The sequence below is a fragment of the Leptonotus elevatus genome, chromosome 2 (genome assembly GCF_054856555.1).
Source record: "Leptonotus elevatus isolate MCC_2025b chromosome 2, RoL_Lele_1.0, whole genome shotgun sequence".
In the NCBI taxonomy this organism is placed as follows: domain Eukaryota; kingdom Metazoa; phylum Chordata; class Actinopteri; order Syngnathiformes; family Syngnathidae; genus Leptonotus; species Leptonotus elevatus.
The window spans coordinates 24927429-24944082 of record NC_141240.1 but is presented as its reverse complement, the minus strand read 5'-3'; the positions used below and the strand labels follow the sequence as shown (position 1 = coordinate 24944082).

General features: G+C 38.4%; 1 protein-coding gene across 8 annotated transcripts; it reads left to right on the top strand.

Moving 5' to 3' along the window:
- The first annotated feature begins 74 nt into the window (after positions 1 to 74).
- On the top strand, positions 75 to 10183 carry rbbp8nl (RBBP8 N-terminal like). 8 transcript variants are annotated; one of them, XM_086070263.1, is made up of 15 exons: positions 75 to 165; positions 3220 to 3259; positions 3379 to 3473; positions 3571 to 3613; positions 5407 to 5502; positions 5695 to 5807; positions 6206 to 6281; positions 6359 to 6516; positions 6627 to 6676; positions 6996 to 7060; positions 7193 to 7934; positions 8017 to 8116; positions 9002 to 9063; positions 9602 to 9782; positions 9854 to 10183. In XM_086070263.1, exons 3-15 carry the CDS (start codon positions 3413 to 3415, stop codon positions 9913 to 9915), a joined length of 1809 nt encoding a protein of 602 aa, XP_085926389.1. In that variant the 5' UTR covers positions 75 to 165; positions 3220 to 3259; positions 3379 to 3412; the 3' UTR covers positions 9916 to 10183. The 8 variants fall into 8 exon arrangements, with proteins under 8 accessions (XP_085926389.1, XP_085926388.1, XP_085926387.1 ...); XM_086070262.1 differs by having other exon boundaries at positions 8999 to 9063; XM_086070261.1 differs by having other exon boundaries at positions 8014 to 8116; positions 8999 to 9063.
- Positions 10184 to 16654: the final 6471 nt, after the last annotated feature.

Here is a 16654-nt window from a genome sequence, read left to right as displayed (position 1 = left end):
ACAACCGCTCGGACCGGTTCCCTGGGGTGGGGAGATGAAGGATGGGAGGGTGTAAAACAATCTCACACGCCATACTTTTCTCTGTGTGTCCGTATCACTCAGTCCATCTGCGGAGCGTAAAAGGAAAAAAGAAGGGGAGCCGAGAGAGTCGCCCAACTGTGCGAGGTGAGTTGATGGGTGCTGAGCTGTTGCCGTTAGGGTCACACCTTTGCAGACAGGTGTGTAGCACAGGCGGCAATATCTGCTGTGGTGGTGTGAGGACAGGTAATAGTCATGGCCGCAATAGGCATTAGCATGCATGCTCATTTGCATATGTGCGCAGGTAAAGGAACGTCAGCTCTGGTTTTGGAATTTTTGTTGTCAGTAATGAGAGGTCAACGATTTCAGTACAGAGGAAGTCCTAATTTGTTGTACAGTGCTGTGGCTTTTATTCCTCCTACCCCACCGAGCAACAGTGTTGAATGGGGTCAGAGTATTTTAAAAGCCAAGGTAAGGATGGGATTGTGTACTTAGCTACAAAACATTACATACAGTTTATACTTTGGTCATTATGTGGCTTCAGTGTGTGTGTGTGTGTGCGTGTGTTGGATCATCAGAAGGACAGACAGGTCTACTCTTGCAACACACAGATAAGCGTTTGCCTGACATATCCCGACTTGTTGAGGAGGGAGTGTGATTAAAGCACACCGAACTAAATGGGAGCTAATATTAAAAGCTCGCATTTGCGGCCCTGCATATGATTAATGTCTTCAAAATGATTAAAGTCATTGCCAGTTAGTGTTTGTCCTGAATAAAAGTGTTGCATGCTCCAGCTGATAAAAACGAATCAGACAGTTATCCAGCTGGAGTCAAAATCATTATTAATCTGGAGTGAAGCACAATAGAACGGTATAAATAATAAGATTCTAATAAGAAATGATCAGGCAAACAATCTAAATCTACTTGTCATTTTTATTTTAGTATCAGAATTTAATTTTTTTTAATCTGGTCACATATTTCAAGACAAAGCACGGTCGTGCAGATGCTATACTTACAGCATACGATTCCTGCTATTAATTTCATTGTATCGAACACACATCTGATATTAATTACTCAATGTTGTTACACATTTTCATCCAAACGACTAGACTCGAGAACATGACACAATGCTGATTAAGCCTATTAGATCCTCTAATTTCTCAGAATTTGATGGCTGTATCCGTGCACAACAAAGGGATTACGGCATTTTGTAGGGATGAGGAAAAAATGTAGTGCACTTGGTTACCCACAATGCACTTGGAAAAGTAGTGAACATCATGGTCACTCAACCGGTTAACTCATTCACTGCCAATGACAGCTATAGACGTCAAAAATTCATTTGAACTATTTCTATTAGTTTAAAAATGTGTTTCCATTTTTGTCAACAAGAGTATGAAAACCTAGAATTGTTTTTGTACATTTAGAACACATATAAAATTTGTGATTAATTGTGAGTTAACTAGAGAAGTCATGCGATTAATTACGATTAAAAAATTTAATCGCCTGATGCCCCTAATTTCTTAATCTTAATAATCCTTTCTCAAAAAAAAATTATATATATATATGTATATATATGACTATATAATGTAACTAACTAACTAGCTAACTGAACATATTGCTTTGTGTTTCTGTGGCAGAAAATATTTACACACTGATTAATTGCCTTTCTCATCAAATCAAGTCAAGTTTATTTATATAGCCATTAATCACAAAAGAGTCTCAAAGGGCTTCACACGCTCACATTTGACAAATATTAACGACATCCCCAGATCGAACCACAAGAGGGCAAGGAAAAAGGAAAAAACAACAACAACAACAAAAAACGTCAAGGGAAAAAATAAAAACCCTTGAGAAGGGGCCGCAAATGTGGAAATCTAAGAATCCATCTTTTTGTTTTCTTTTTTTTGACACCGAATGTCCTCCCAAACAAAATAAAAACTTTCTAGATCACATGGTGAGGAGGCGGGGTCTAGACATAGCCTACGTCAGGGTTCACCAATTCCAGTCCTCGAGGTCCGGTGTCCTGCAGGTTTTGGATGTTTCCGCCTACCGACACACCTGATACGAAAGATCAGGATCGTTATCAGGCATGCTGATGAGCTGATTATATGAAATCAGCTGAACCCTGGCCTACGTCATATCAAAGTGACAGCTTTGTTGTTGTAATGAAGACGTCCAGTTCCAGCCTATAGGACGACAGAAGCTAGTAGCTACACAGTGCAAGCCCTATTTTCGTGCCTAGCGTCATGTAACTGCGCGCACGGCTGGTGTTTTATTTATTATAGCTCTGTTTGCTGGAAGGACTAGCGAGGCGTAACGTGTTCCCTAATTTGGCAAACTAGATTTACTCCAGCATAAAAATGAAGATACGCCCATCATTTTGATTTGAGTCCGACAACTCTGCAGTCCACAAGCCGAGAGTAAAATACAGCAATGACATCAAATGTCAAATTTTCTCTTCCATGTTACATCCTGCCTTTAGTGTTCCAGTTTGTTAAGTTTATTCCTACATGGAGACATTCTGTAAATGACCCCACACACACCCACTCAGTTCTGCGGACACATGCACATTCGGGGGGGGGAAATAGCTGAGTTTTGTGTACTTGATACACAAAGTTGACGTTTGCTTCCCCAGGCCTGGCAATACCGGTCCAGCCAGTTGTAATCATCGTCAATATGACAAGCAAATTTGACAACCAAAATGTGGTGGAGTGCATGCAAGCAGGTGGATGACAAGGTCCTGGGGCGTTACGTTTTGTTATTCAGCATTTAAAAAAAAAACACATGCTTGAATTTGAAACATTAAGAAATGGTCAACTCGTGAATTCACTCAATAATTAGGCCTATCTACTGCGTATCCTGTTGCTTATTATTGTTGTTGGTAATTAATGTTCATTAAACACCTCAAAAGGTCATTGGGAGGTATTGCAGAAAGAGTTGAAGAAACCGTGGTGGGATATTCATGGAAAATGATTCAAATCAAAGTAGTTTTTGTTTTAAAGGCCAGATTTTAACATTGCTATGTTTTTTTTCTTTCCCTATGTTTGCCTTGTTGTGTGATAGAATTAAACATTATATATGGACATAATTATTTGCAGTAAATTGTAGCTAAGTGTGTGTGTGTATTTGATTCGGAATGGATACTGGCTAAAAAAAACAACAAAAAAAACACCCTAACTCTTTTTGTGTTATCTTCATCAGAAATGGTGATGCCTCAGCAGAAACGCACATGACTTGATCGGTGAGTCCAAAATGTCATCCATCCATCCATTATCTGAACCGCTTATAAAAAAATATATATATATTTACCAAAAAACATGCTTTATATTTGCAAAGCCTTTAAAAGCGATACTTCTGCAGACTAACACTCAAGGTCGAACGTGAAAGCATAGCGATGGAGAGCTTCAACGAGCTGCTTCTTAAACTCAGGGAGGTCCATGAGCGAGAGCTTGAGGGTATGAGGAAATAACAGCTAAAACGTGATTTTTTTTTATGCTTAAAAAAAGTCTAATTGTTTCAAATGTCACTGATTGTCTTGTGTTTAATTCTCAGCGTGGCAGATGAAGGTGCAAGAATTGTCCAACAAGAAGGGCTGGTGAGTGAAGGCTTCAACAGTTTTGTCTGTAGACAAAATCGTGTTCCACATTTTTGACATTCAAGAGCACTCGATGAGTTGGGTCACCGGGTTTGACATTGTCATGTTCAACTCTTAAGGTAGTTCTCGTTCCAACGTGTCCAGTGCCGACTCCAAAAAACGTTTATTGTGAAAGGATTGTATTGGAATTAAATCAAGACAAGACCCAAATTAATTTAACATTTTGGTTTTAGTTTCCGATTTGGAACACAAGTGTGTTGAAACCTCATGTACTGTCCAAGAACGAAACTTATTATATAAAAAGCATGAATCAAAATCATGGAATCACAAGGTATGAATGTGCATCCTGCTTGCATGTGTGGAGTTTGCAAGTTCTCCCCATGTGGGTTTTCCCTCGCTACTATGTATGCACGTGTAATTGGCAGTCTGACCACCGAATGTTATTTGGTTATTGACGAATGTCACCCCCAGCTTCCTCTAACGGTACTTGTGTAAGCAAAACGTATGCAGAAGATTGATCAACACTCTTTGCATCGGTACACGTTGAAATGTTTGGTTAGTGGAATCGATAGGATTACAAACATTTGCCGATACTGCCCGCACCGGACGACTTGAAAACGTATGCTCTACGGTAGGATGGCTCTCAAAACACGAACATTCTTGCTTCTTCTGTACTGTCGGATTTTATTGGTTGCTATGTGCATTTATCAATTGTCAATTGTGAATTTGAGGTGAATACTTTTTACACCAAGTAGCTAGTTCCCGAGTGCACTAGCTACTAGCGCTAGCATGTTACAACGAAAACAACAACAACGTTGTCGATTCATCACTTATTTTCGTACACTTTAAAAACAATTTCAACTTTTGGGCTGCTGGGAAAGCAAAATAAGAGACCTTATTTGGAGAGATCTCAAAATCGAAGATCTTGACCACAAATGTATTTTTAGCCACGGCTAGCAGCTCACATATATCACAATCGCATTATGGTTAAAGCATTTTTACTATCTTACAATGACACTTGCCTAAATCAGAACACACTTTGGTAGACGTTGTCGGTTGGAAATCCTTTCGATGTGTCTTTGTGATCCCGGACACTTCTTTGTCGTTCCCATTCGACATTCCATGGATTGGCACACAATGTGGGGCAAATGACGGCATGTGACTACTATCTAGAAGTTTCATTTCACATCTTTGTTTGCCCAATTTTGCACCTGTGAACGGCACACGTGTGCACCATTGTGAAGTGGTTTGTGAAAATCAAGAATGAATGAACAAATGAATGAATCAAAGTAATTTGTGCTAAGCGACACGAGCGCTCCTCAGCATTTGGTTGCGTTGTCTTGCTGGCCGTTTGCCCCACGAAAGGCCTGCTGGGTCGATAGGTGGGGGTCGGTGACGTTATGTGAATACTTTGTATAGATGGCTTCCCAATGGGTGTCAACCAGCACAGGGTGTGCCCCACCCCCACGTCTTGAGGATGAGCGCGATAGAAAATGGACGTGTCAATAGAATATATCAAAAGTGCACATTTGCAAGAAATTGTGGGCCTGATTGATGATCAATAAAATAGTTAACAACAACAATTGATGTTGAGGATGCAGGAGAGACTCAAACCTCTGGTTAAAGCTCAACTACAGAATATGCACGTGTATAGCACGTTTGGCTCACAATCAGAGATTCTAGGTTTGAATCTCAGTTTGGGCTTTCCTATGTGGAGTTTGTATGTTCTCAAGCTTGCTTGGGTTTTCCATATAGGCTAATATGCAATTTGTGTGTGATTTTTTTTTTTTTAGTGATACAAAGCGAATGGAGGAGCTGTTCACAAAGAACCAGCAAATGAAGGAGCAGCACCGATTACTCACTGAAAACATCAAAACACTTGAGAACAGGTATACACATGTTTTATTCGTTTTTGAATAAAGGTCTGAAAGGGAGTGTGCAAGCAGCAATAGCCTATATTGTAGCTAGAGTATGCAACACGTGCTTTTTTTTCTTCTTTTTTCCCCCTTTTTACATAGTTTTCCATTTCATTTAATTCCTCGTCAATGCTGATCTTTGCTCTTGTGTGGTGCAACTGGCAGGCTGAGAGCAGGCCTGTGTGATCGATGTACAGTCACACAGGAAGTGGCCAAGAGAAGACAGCATGAGTTTGAAGTCTCTCAGATGCAGACCATCCAGCACATCACACTGCTAGGTAGTCTTTAATGTCATATCTTTGTGTGTGTGTGCATATATATTATACAAACACACATGTCCAGTAAATATATAAAGTAATACAGTATATAAAAAGTTTCTAACTTCACTCTCTCCATCCTTTTTGCTCCTTTGGTGTCATTTTACTTCTGCAACCTGCTGCTTATCTTTTTATTGTACTATGGATGATGTAATTGTTTAGCACCTTGAGTTGCGTTTTAATGTTTGAAAGGTGCTATATAATTAAAGTTTGATTGATATCAGGTTTCTATACCTATTTCTAAGTCACACCTGAGTAGAAGTCACAGTAGGCCTACCAGTCAAGTCAAGTCAAGTCTTTGTCTACCTATTTATTGTATATATTCATCCATGTATTACCTCTGTCACTGTGTCATATAGTTGGAGAGACTAATAGCCTGAAAAAGGAAAACAGGAGACTCCGAGACGAAATTGATCATCTAAGAGAAGCGCTAAAGTAAGTACAGGATAACAAAAAGAGAGCTCATTTCAAGATGTGTGCAACAGATTAATCAATGACCTCTCATTATACAGCCACACACCTTTGGAGGCCAAACCAAACACCTCCCCTGACCTTTCACCATCATCTGGACCTGTGTCTCTTATCGCCATGGCGACTGGTAGAGCCACCTCCGACCAGCCACTAGATGGCAGTGTTGAAGTGAAAACAGACACAAATCAAATGGCCGACGGTGAGGTTGAAAATGACACAGCAGTCCGAGAAGCTTTTATCTTAATTTGCCGCCCCCCGCCCCCACCCCCCTTGTCCTAAATTATTGGCTATTTCTTTTTGACCGAACAGAACCTCAGACAGAGCACAGGCAGCTGCAAGCAATAAACAAGAGCCACTTTGTAAGTTTAATTGTTACCCTGTCTTTGTACAGTTCCATACACATTACATATCTCTGATGCTTTGTAGATACTATTATTTACATTTATTGACTTTGTTTTATCGACTTATTGCGTTCCAAACAGACAGACAGACAGACAGACAGACAGACATATTTTGGTCAAACTCTGAATTAGAACACAGTCAGATCATTCTGCTTTTCAATGTGATTTACTCAACGTCAGCAGAAAATACAATAAATACAAAAACTAGAATTAAACCCATTATAGAGTATTCTGAATGTGAAAAATAAGTCATTGTTTATTTTTGTCTTTTCTAAAGGCTCTATCAACTTTCACTTCACCTTCCTGGAAGACACAAAGCAGTGTGCCGCATAGCGAGTTGAGGTAATTCGCTTCAATTCAACTTTATTGATATGCCAGCAAATGATAACAGAAGTTATCTCAAGGCACTACATATGTAGCAGTTAAACAATGTTTGTTCAGTTGATTCCTCTAATGGGTGATACTTTACCCTAGATCTCACATGGTGGAAACCCTGGATCAGTCACCCCCAAACTCCTCTCAAGGTCTTCTACTGAGGACGTCCTCATCCTCACTCAATGCTGATGTGAATCCAACCAGACACACAATCAAAACTCCCGTCCCTTGTCGTCCTCAACCAATCAAAAGCAGTCCTGTTCCCTTCCCTTGGGCTCTACCCGAATCTTCTGCCTGGGCTACAATGGCGGCTTCAGGCGCAAATCTGGCGAGGCACCCTTATCCCAAATCAAATCTTCCTCGATTTTCAAATGTGGTCCCAACTGGCCAGCACACCGGCTTTTCCAGCAATCAAGATCATGTTTATGGAGCTCAGTGGCAGAAGCATAGCGGCTTTCAAAGCCCCATGAAAGAACCAACTGTGGTATTTAGGTTGAAGAATCTATCAGAGCACGCAGGGATTCTGGGTAAGTCTCAGGAGAAGAAGGACATGCAACCGTCCAGCACCGAAAGGGTTTCTGGGGACGGTCTCAGAGACGTCTGCGATGGACCTCTTGATCTCTCCGATAGAGGAAAGTCGATACCTAGCCAATCAACGAAACATGAACTGTCTCTGTTCTCACAAGAGGGAGAGGGTGTAAACAAGAGAACTGACAAGGAAATGATGCAGAGTCTTCCCATACATGGTCGAGAGGTATCACCTCCCGTTTCTCAATCTTTACCTTTACCATCCTTACCTCAAGTCACACAACAAGAAGAAATTACGCAACAAAAACACAAGGTATCTCGACAAGTGAGTGAAAAAATGACAAGAGTGAAAGCGAGAACATGTGGAGATCATCTGGTCTCTCTTATCCCAGCAGGTGGTAAAAGACAATGTGGAACAGAAAAAAGAGGCCAACAGAAAGATAGAGCAAAACAATGGAAAGAAGGTGCCTGCCCTCACTATATCATTACGTCCAGGTAACCACTTCTCATAAATAGGAGAATGTGTGTCGGAATTAGGGCTGGGTATCAATTCAGATTTCCAAAATCGATTCGATTCAGAAGGCCCCGATTCGATTTGATTCCCGATTCACATTGATTTATGATTCAGTTAAGGATTTCATTCAGTATAAATTTTTATTTTATATGGAAGACATTCTCAGAAGTACCAATGTTGTAAATAGCAGAAACCTCTTGCTCTTACTTGGTGCATTAGTATAAAAAAAAAAATGAATATTTACATTTAAAATTGAATCCAATTCAGTTACATGAATCACGTATTTTTCATTGAACATGACCTGATAAAAACAATAAATAATTGAAATTGAAATTGCCCCAAAATGAAATAGCAAAATTTGAAATTGAAAACATATTTAAAAAAATAATAAATAATTAATCAACTATGAATAAAATAATTAAAAATAATAAATAAATGAAAAATCAATACAAATCTTTTTTTAATAATTAAAATAAATATTTCAAAATTGAAAAATATGAATATTTACATTTAAAAAATAATCCAATGCAGTTACAATAATCATGTATGTTTTATTGAACATGACCTGATCAAAACAATAAATGATATTGATATTGTAATTGATTACAACCACAGCACTATGTAAATAAAGTGGCAAAAACACTGGGCTTTTTTTGTACAATACATTTCCCTGTGACGCGAGAAGGCACATTCATTTATGTTAAAAGTATCGATTTATGGTGTTATGAATTGATATTGGGCTATGAAAAAGAATATCGATTCGATATTGATATTTTGATTTTTTAAAGCCCAGCCCTAGTCGGAATCCATACATTCACCATGTGAAGTGTCGTTAACTTAGTCATGTCTTCTTTTTGGAACAGTAGTGGTGCTGGAGAGTTTGAATTCCGTTCTTCAAATGCAAGACGCCTTATCAACAAATGGCAAGGTAAAATGGTGACAGGCCTTCTTTTTACATGAAAATAAGTTGAGGGGCACCACCTACATATGAAGAAAGTTAACCTATTTCAAATTATTCAAGTTTTGTTGTCAATTTCAAGTCTTGTTAAGCACCGTTTTATGGATGTAGTTAAAGAGGACATTCAAAGTAGTTGGCAACTGATTCGCTGTGTCGACCCTTGAAGGGAAAAGCCGGAAGGAAAAGATGAAGTTAAGCACCGTTTGTCCACTTCGATATATCCATTGGATTATTTACTACCTAGTCAGAAATGTAGTCGTCCGTGACCATGAACTTGCAAGGTTGAGACGAGATGGATAAACAGTTTGTCCAAATGCTAGGAGGAATGTTTATAAGCAACTGTTCTTACCTTGTGTGTTTGTTTGTTTTTGCTCACATGAATGCACAAATATCAGCATCACCAACAATAACCGACACATTTAGTTTTTGTTATTAATTACCTTGTTTTTTTTTACGTTTGGCAACAAGCAACAGATTGTGCAACAATTTCATATGTGTCTCATCGCAGTCATCGCCGCCAGCAGTTGAGCCAGGAAGCTCAGAGGAGCTGGTGGAGGAGAAGGAAGAGGAAGAGGAAGAGGAGGGAGAGAAAGGGGAGGAAAATGTATCAGAACAGGAGACCAACCACAGCTACAAGAGGAAGAAATTATATGTGGACACAAAGATGGAGCAAGACTCGGACACAAACGGTAAGCATCAGTTTTAAGTCTTAGCTTTTAATGTGCACAGATTTTTAAATGCTCTTCTATTTTCTCCACAGGCATGGCAAAAGCAAAGAAAGTCAAGATCACTGTGAGAGCTCCGGAGAAGACCTCCAGCTGACTGGAGTGGACTTGAGCGCTATCACATTGAAAAAAGAAAAGAAAAAAACTCACAGGAGTGAAAGAAAGATTTGGAATTGACGTTATACAAACTATTACAGTAACCTCACCTCAGTCTTAAAAGACATTTTGCCATTTTCAAAGTATTTATAATCAACCTTTCATTAACTAAAAACTGTCCTCTAAATTGCATGAGAATGATGAGAGAATATCTCACCAGCCAGATTGCCCAAAAAACAAAAAGAGAACCATAAAGTTAGTCAAAAGCACGCCTCGAAAGCCATGTATATGTCCCCCAAGTGACTAAGAGCAGTATTGGCGATGACAACAGAGCTTGTCAATCCCCAAGTGTCTCAACAGTAAACCTCTGTGGAGATACTTTTACAAATTGTTACCATGTGACTTACTGTGGCTGGTTTTCTCAATGCCCCAAAGCACGAATGACGCCACTCTGACTTGAATGGTTGCAATGAGGCTGTAAGGAATATTCTTCACTTGTCATTTTTACATGTAAGTGTTAACCCTCTGAGATTCAAATTCAATTTTAGTAACAGGGAAAATCGGATATTTGGGGGAAATTATCATATGGGGTAGTAGTATACAATTCAGATTTATTTTTTATTTTTTGCAAAACCTTCACATACGATGCATTCTGGGATGTTGCATTTTTGTAACATTGGCCCGGTGTGGTAAAAACGCTGAAGACTAAATATGGTATGAACACTAATTATATTTGCATAGCAGGTTTCAAAACATTGTTACAAAATGATTTACAGTGGCAGAATAACAACAAAAACAACTTGGTGAGTAAAAAAATGGAACAAAATTACAATAATAAATAACAACTTTTGATCCCCTTGCATCAAACTATAATATCAATAATGCTACACCGACATCTCAAATCCTAATTGAGAAGGCCCAAAAATACTTTGGATTTGCGTGTAGCCATTCTTGCACAGCCTGCATCGTCCATGTTTATCAGCATGAATGGGAAAATGATCAATTCAGTCTAGTCTAGTCAGCTGCGTTGGAGCACGGAAACATCCAAAACCTGCAGGACTCTGGCCCTCGAGGACCGAGTTTGCCCACTACTGGTCTAGTCTGACGTCATCCCATCAGTTATGATTATTATTACTATTATTACTTTTGATCAAATCTGCCTCCATGAATGACACCTCAAAGTAATAACACTGGTGATAGGAAAATAACCCAAGTATTGATTGTTGCTCAAAATATAGGCAAACCCATAGATAAAGCATGTGGCATCCAATGGTACATACGGGCACATGTTACAAATCTGCAACAAGGAAATACAGCTGCCCCTGGGGTAAAACCACGAGGAGATAAAAGCTACAAATTGGCATATACTCTATCTCTGCATTCTCCTGAGTCATTTTAAGGCCTAGATACACCAATCCGACGTCGGCCAAATGTGACCGACGCCTACCTCCTGTGGCGGCACGTTGCGTAGAAAAATGACGTAAATACACACAGCACCGACTATTACGTACCTTCAGCGCATGCGCGAGAAGTAATTCCCCTCCGTACCATCGGCGGCGGTAGTCATTATTCCTAAAGGCAACCGGCAACCTCTTTACGGGGGCGGGATATAAAAACAAACAACTCATACCGGTGTTGACAGCGGCGCCGGGGGGTAATCGCGGCGGCCAGCTGGTGAAGCGAAAACGGGCGCTGGAACAAGCTTCGTCTCTCCGTTGTAGCGTATCCTGGACCCTGCCGACTCCTGGCTGCTACCGATCGTCGGCTCACCCAAAAAGCTTCGGCCGTGCTGCCCTCCGCATTTTGGACGTGGTGCCGACCTCCAGCTTCTGAAGGAGCTTCCTCGAGACCGCCGGACGGAAGGGCCATGCACCCTTGCTGCTCCCACAAGGATCACGCTTTTAAATGCGCGCTCATTGACAAACAATAATATTCACATGTGCTGTCCTGAAAAAACATAAAGTTGAGTTGAGTACTGTTTATCCGCGTTGTCACTTGCTCTTCTTGCCCCGTGCGTTAATTCGCCAGCTAACAGACAATCACAGTGATCAGATTCCCCCGACTGATTCAACATGTCGAATTTGCTGGAACCCCCTTTATAAAGTAGCAAATTTGCTGGGTTTTTTCTCTGACTATTGTTCCCGCCCTCTAACAAAATATATATTTATACGTGGCCCTAATACCTCGTCGTAGATAAGCAATTAGTTGTTTCAGATATGCAACGCGTGCCTGGAGAGGGTTAATATTGTATTCACACCAGTGGAGGAAGTGGCGCAATTGTTGATCTGGGTCTATTAAATGCTAAAAGCGTTCTCATGCATAGGACAAGTATACTTACAAGTGACCCAAAAGGCTTTCATAGTATCCTAATTAATCTACTGATGGGACAGCATCAGGAGCAACTGGGAGTTAACTATCGTGCTCAAGGATAATTTTTTTTAACATTTATATTATTAGTACATGCTTTCAGACACACCCACTAAGTCTCAGTACATGCTGTCATCTTGTGTATGAAACATGTTTGTAACTATTTCACTTTTTTGAATTCCTGGCATTGGCGTCACCACTTAGATTTTTTATTTTTTTTACCATAAAGTCCCCCCTCGTCCACTTTAAAGTCTTAAGTGGCCCAACAAAGGGGAAAAAAGAGTAAAACAACTTCCTCTTCCTCTTTTTCATTTTCAAAATGCCCATATTTTGCAACTACTAAGTTTCCACTTACAGCTGTGACAGCATCTGTTCATGCAGAGGAGTGCGTGTGATAAAAGTACAGTGACAATGGTGGTTTAATAATAGACTGCTGCAAAGTCACTGTGACCATCTAGACAATGCCCCGTCTAATTGCGGTCTATTTGTAATTCCATAAAAACAGTCATTATTTTTGTTCTCGCGAACATTTGCACTTTTTTTTTTACTTTGATTTTTGTGAGCAACTCTGATGCTGTGATACTGATCTGGTCATCTTTCCAAGTCCATTAGCAAGCATTATGTGTCTAAGTATTCAATGTTTTACTGTTTCCATGTATTTCAGTTAATTAAAGATATATTGCAAACTTAGTGTGATGCAGTCAATTCAGACTATAACACACTGCACACTTATTATATGCCGTTTGGATGCACTGAAATGTGGGTGTAAAAAAAATTCACCACAATTACAACATAATGAACACTATGGGAATTACAGTTCAGAAACAGAACTTTTTTAACCACGTTTCTCAACTAGTCAAGTCATTTTGTTGAAAGGGGTTCAACTCTCAGCCTCGTCAGGACTTTTGGTTCCTTAAAGTTGTTCAGAGAAACCGAGATGTAACAAGAGTCTACAGTCATTGACTATGATTGAGTGAATGTATTTTTTTAACACTGACCCAAAATATTTAATAAAAAAATTAGTAGGTGCTATTACTCGTATTATGGAGCCCCTAAAGCGACATGGGAGATTTTTTTATTTTTTTTATATGTTTCTTGTCCGGATGAGAAACTTTCTTGTTAGGACGAGAAAGTTTTCTTGCCAGGACGAGAAACGTTCTCGTCCAGACGAGAAGCATATTTTATTTTATTTTTCTCCTATGTCCCCTAAAGAGACATGGGAGAATTAAAAAAATATATATATGTTTCTCGTCCTAACAAGAAAGTTTCTCGTCCGGACGAGAAACATATTTATTTATTTATTTATTTATTTTCTCCCATGTCACTTTAGGGGCTCCATAATACGAGTAATAGCACCTACCAATTTTTTTATTAAATATTTTGGGTCAGTGTTATTTACAGTGTAGTAAAATGTTGAAAAGGATCAATTAAGACTGTAGTCAATATTTTATTCTAATTTCAAAAAGGTAAAGATAAAAGTACATTACATTTTTAATTTAAAACAGTAAATTATATCACCACATATTAAAAATGTATAACAAAAATAAGATGAAGACGTACTGCTCATTCATCTCACTATTTAAAAACATTGCGTATACTGTAATTGTTTCTCAAGTGTAAAAGAAAATTAACCACTGGGGGAGGGACTTGACATTGATAACAAATGATGAGGCTGGAGTCTCACAGCTTTGAAGGTGAGTCAGCTTTATTTCGTGTGACTTCCGGATAGATATATATATATATATATACAGTATATATTTCCATGTTCTTCTCTGTGTTGCAAGAGAGTCACATAAAGTAAAGACAATGCAAAACGTGTAGCACTAGGGATTGTATGATGACATTTGAGAGAGTGTCATTTTGTTGTCTTTAATGGGTCACATTCAATGGAAAACATATGAGACGCCACATGCTATTCCCACTGAAGGCATTGCACGCTTGACATCAAAACATGCTTAACTCATTCACTGCCATTGACGGCTAAAGACGTAAAAAAAAAAAAAAAAATTTTAACTATTTCTTTTAGTTAAATTTTTTGTCCACTTTTGTTAACAAAAGTATGAAAACCTAAAAAAAAATGTTTTTTGTATATTTAGAACAGATATAAAATCGTGAGTTAACTTGTGAAGTCATGCGACAAATTTTAATCGCCTGACGCCCCTAATTTTTAATAATCTTTTCTATTTTTAATCTTTTTTTTAAAGAAGAAAATATTATTAAAAATGAGGGGTATCAGGTGATGAATTTTTTTAATTGTAATTAATCGCATGACTTTACTAGTTAACTAATGATTAAAAATAAATAAAAGATTATTCAAAAATTAGGGGCGTCAGGTGATTAAAAATTTTAATTGTAATTAATCACATGACTTCACTAGTTAACTCACGATTAATAACACATTTTATATCTGGTCTAAATGTGCAATAAAAAAATCTAGGTTTTTGTACTGTTGTTAACAAAAGTGGAAAAAAAAATTTAACTAATAGAAATAGTTCAAATGAATTTTTGACGTCTATAGGCATCGATGGTAGTGAATGAGTTAATACAGGCTATACTGACTAATATCTCACATGACATGTTCCATGACAGTGGTTTGTATTTTTAGGTGTTACAAATTTCAAAATATAAACTCATAATTAATTCTTTCAAGACTTTATATCGGGTGGCAATGTTTATGTCCCACTATTATCATTCTTAATATTAGTGCTAATCACAATACTGTCAAATTGTAATATTTTTGATGTTATTCCTTAGAGGCAATCCTCCAAGGTCAGCACTGACTCAACAGGCTCATTGTGGTGGAGGGAACATGAGGTCATCAGCCGTGGTAAACAGCTGCAGGGCCACAATTCTTTATCCCTTGACTCATCTTCTGTTATCATTCCACAATTTTAAAACTCTTATATTTTATCTTTAACAGGCTTTCCCCCTTCCCTCCATTTTTCATATCTCATTTAATTTGTATCCTCATCCCCCCTTCACCCATATCTTCATCCTCCTCCCCCGCTAGGTTTCAGGGGAACTTCTAATCCTGGTTGCTGATTAAAGATTACGCTTAAGAGCTGATGGTTTTCTCTTGTGTGCCATTGGTGAGCTGCTGTTGTGCCGCTGCACCACCCACATGCAAACCCACCCCCAACAGCAGCCTGACCCCAAGGAAACTATCAAGGCATCAGCTGGAGGGAGAGATAGAGAAAAAAAACCTAATAATAACATGAGATGACACCAAAACAAATAAATAAATTGTTCTTATGTGGGAAAAGAGTCAAAATCAGTAAATAAATAACTAAATACCTTGCCCAGCAGAAAAAAATGCGGGTCTGAAGGGGTAAAATTATCAAAAGTACAAAATATCTCTACTTCAAAACTATGCCAAATATACTTTTCTTTTTATTGTTATTATTATTATTATTAAATTGACAATTTAGAATATTCAGTTAACCTAACATGGATGTTTTGGCAATGTAGGAGGAGCCACAGAACTGTGAGGAATATATGCCATGAGTGAGCTTAAGTGTCAATCAAAACTGAGAGAGGTTTTATTTTTTTAAAACATGTTTGATGTTATTTTAAGCAACTGTAACATTTTGCACAGTGTGAAGATTTGATTGACTGCTTTTTTTTCACATATCGCTGGAGGGGCCCCCGCATACCACTAGTGTAAACCTGGCCAATCCTGACTTGCTTTGCCCGGATTTATGCGGCTCTTGAAGCCCTTTTCACAGGGCATAGCAGGGTGCAAATAAAAAAAATAAAAAATAAAGTATCTACAATACAACAACCAAACTTTGGCTGATGATAAAACAGGAAAGGAATCTTAAATTTGAGATTGAGTCGGAATCACCATTTTTGGCTGATTTCATCTGTTGAGAGATTAAAAATTCCTCATCTTTTAATGGTCAAATCTCAGATAATTCCCTTACCTGCTATTGGAATTTACTTTCTAGTGGTCTTTCAACAGTTGTTGAAAATCTTGGGACAATATCTTTTTCAGTATGTGCTGGTTAAAAACCTTTCCTTTAAACGTGCGTTCACCACCTGTTTACAAATTAAAACTGCTGTACCTTACTCAATTAAGTGTAGAATTAGAATATATGAATATATGAATTTGCAGATTATCCTTTATCTTGACAGCGGATTAAAGTTCAAGGTAGCACAGGTTGTTTGAGCAATAAACATAACTACATGAATTAAAGTAAAGCATTTAATAAATGTTTGTGTATGACATTTGTTCATGTCAAACTACTGAGGTCATTTTTTCATTATTTTAAATTATGCAAGCAATAAACTGATTAAAAAAAGAGGGGGATGAGCATGTGCAGTGGTTCCAAAAATGTTGAAGACGTCCTCATAACATTAAACGTCGAAAATGA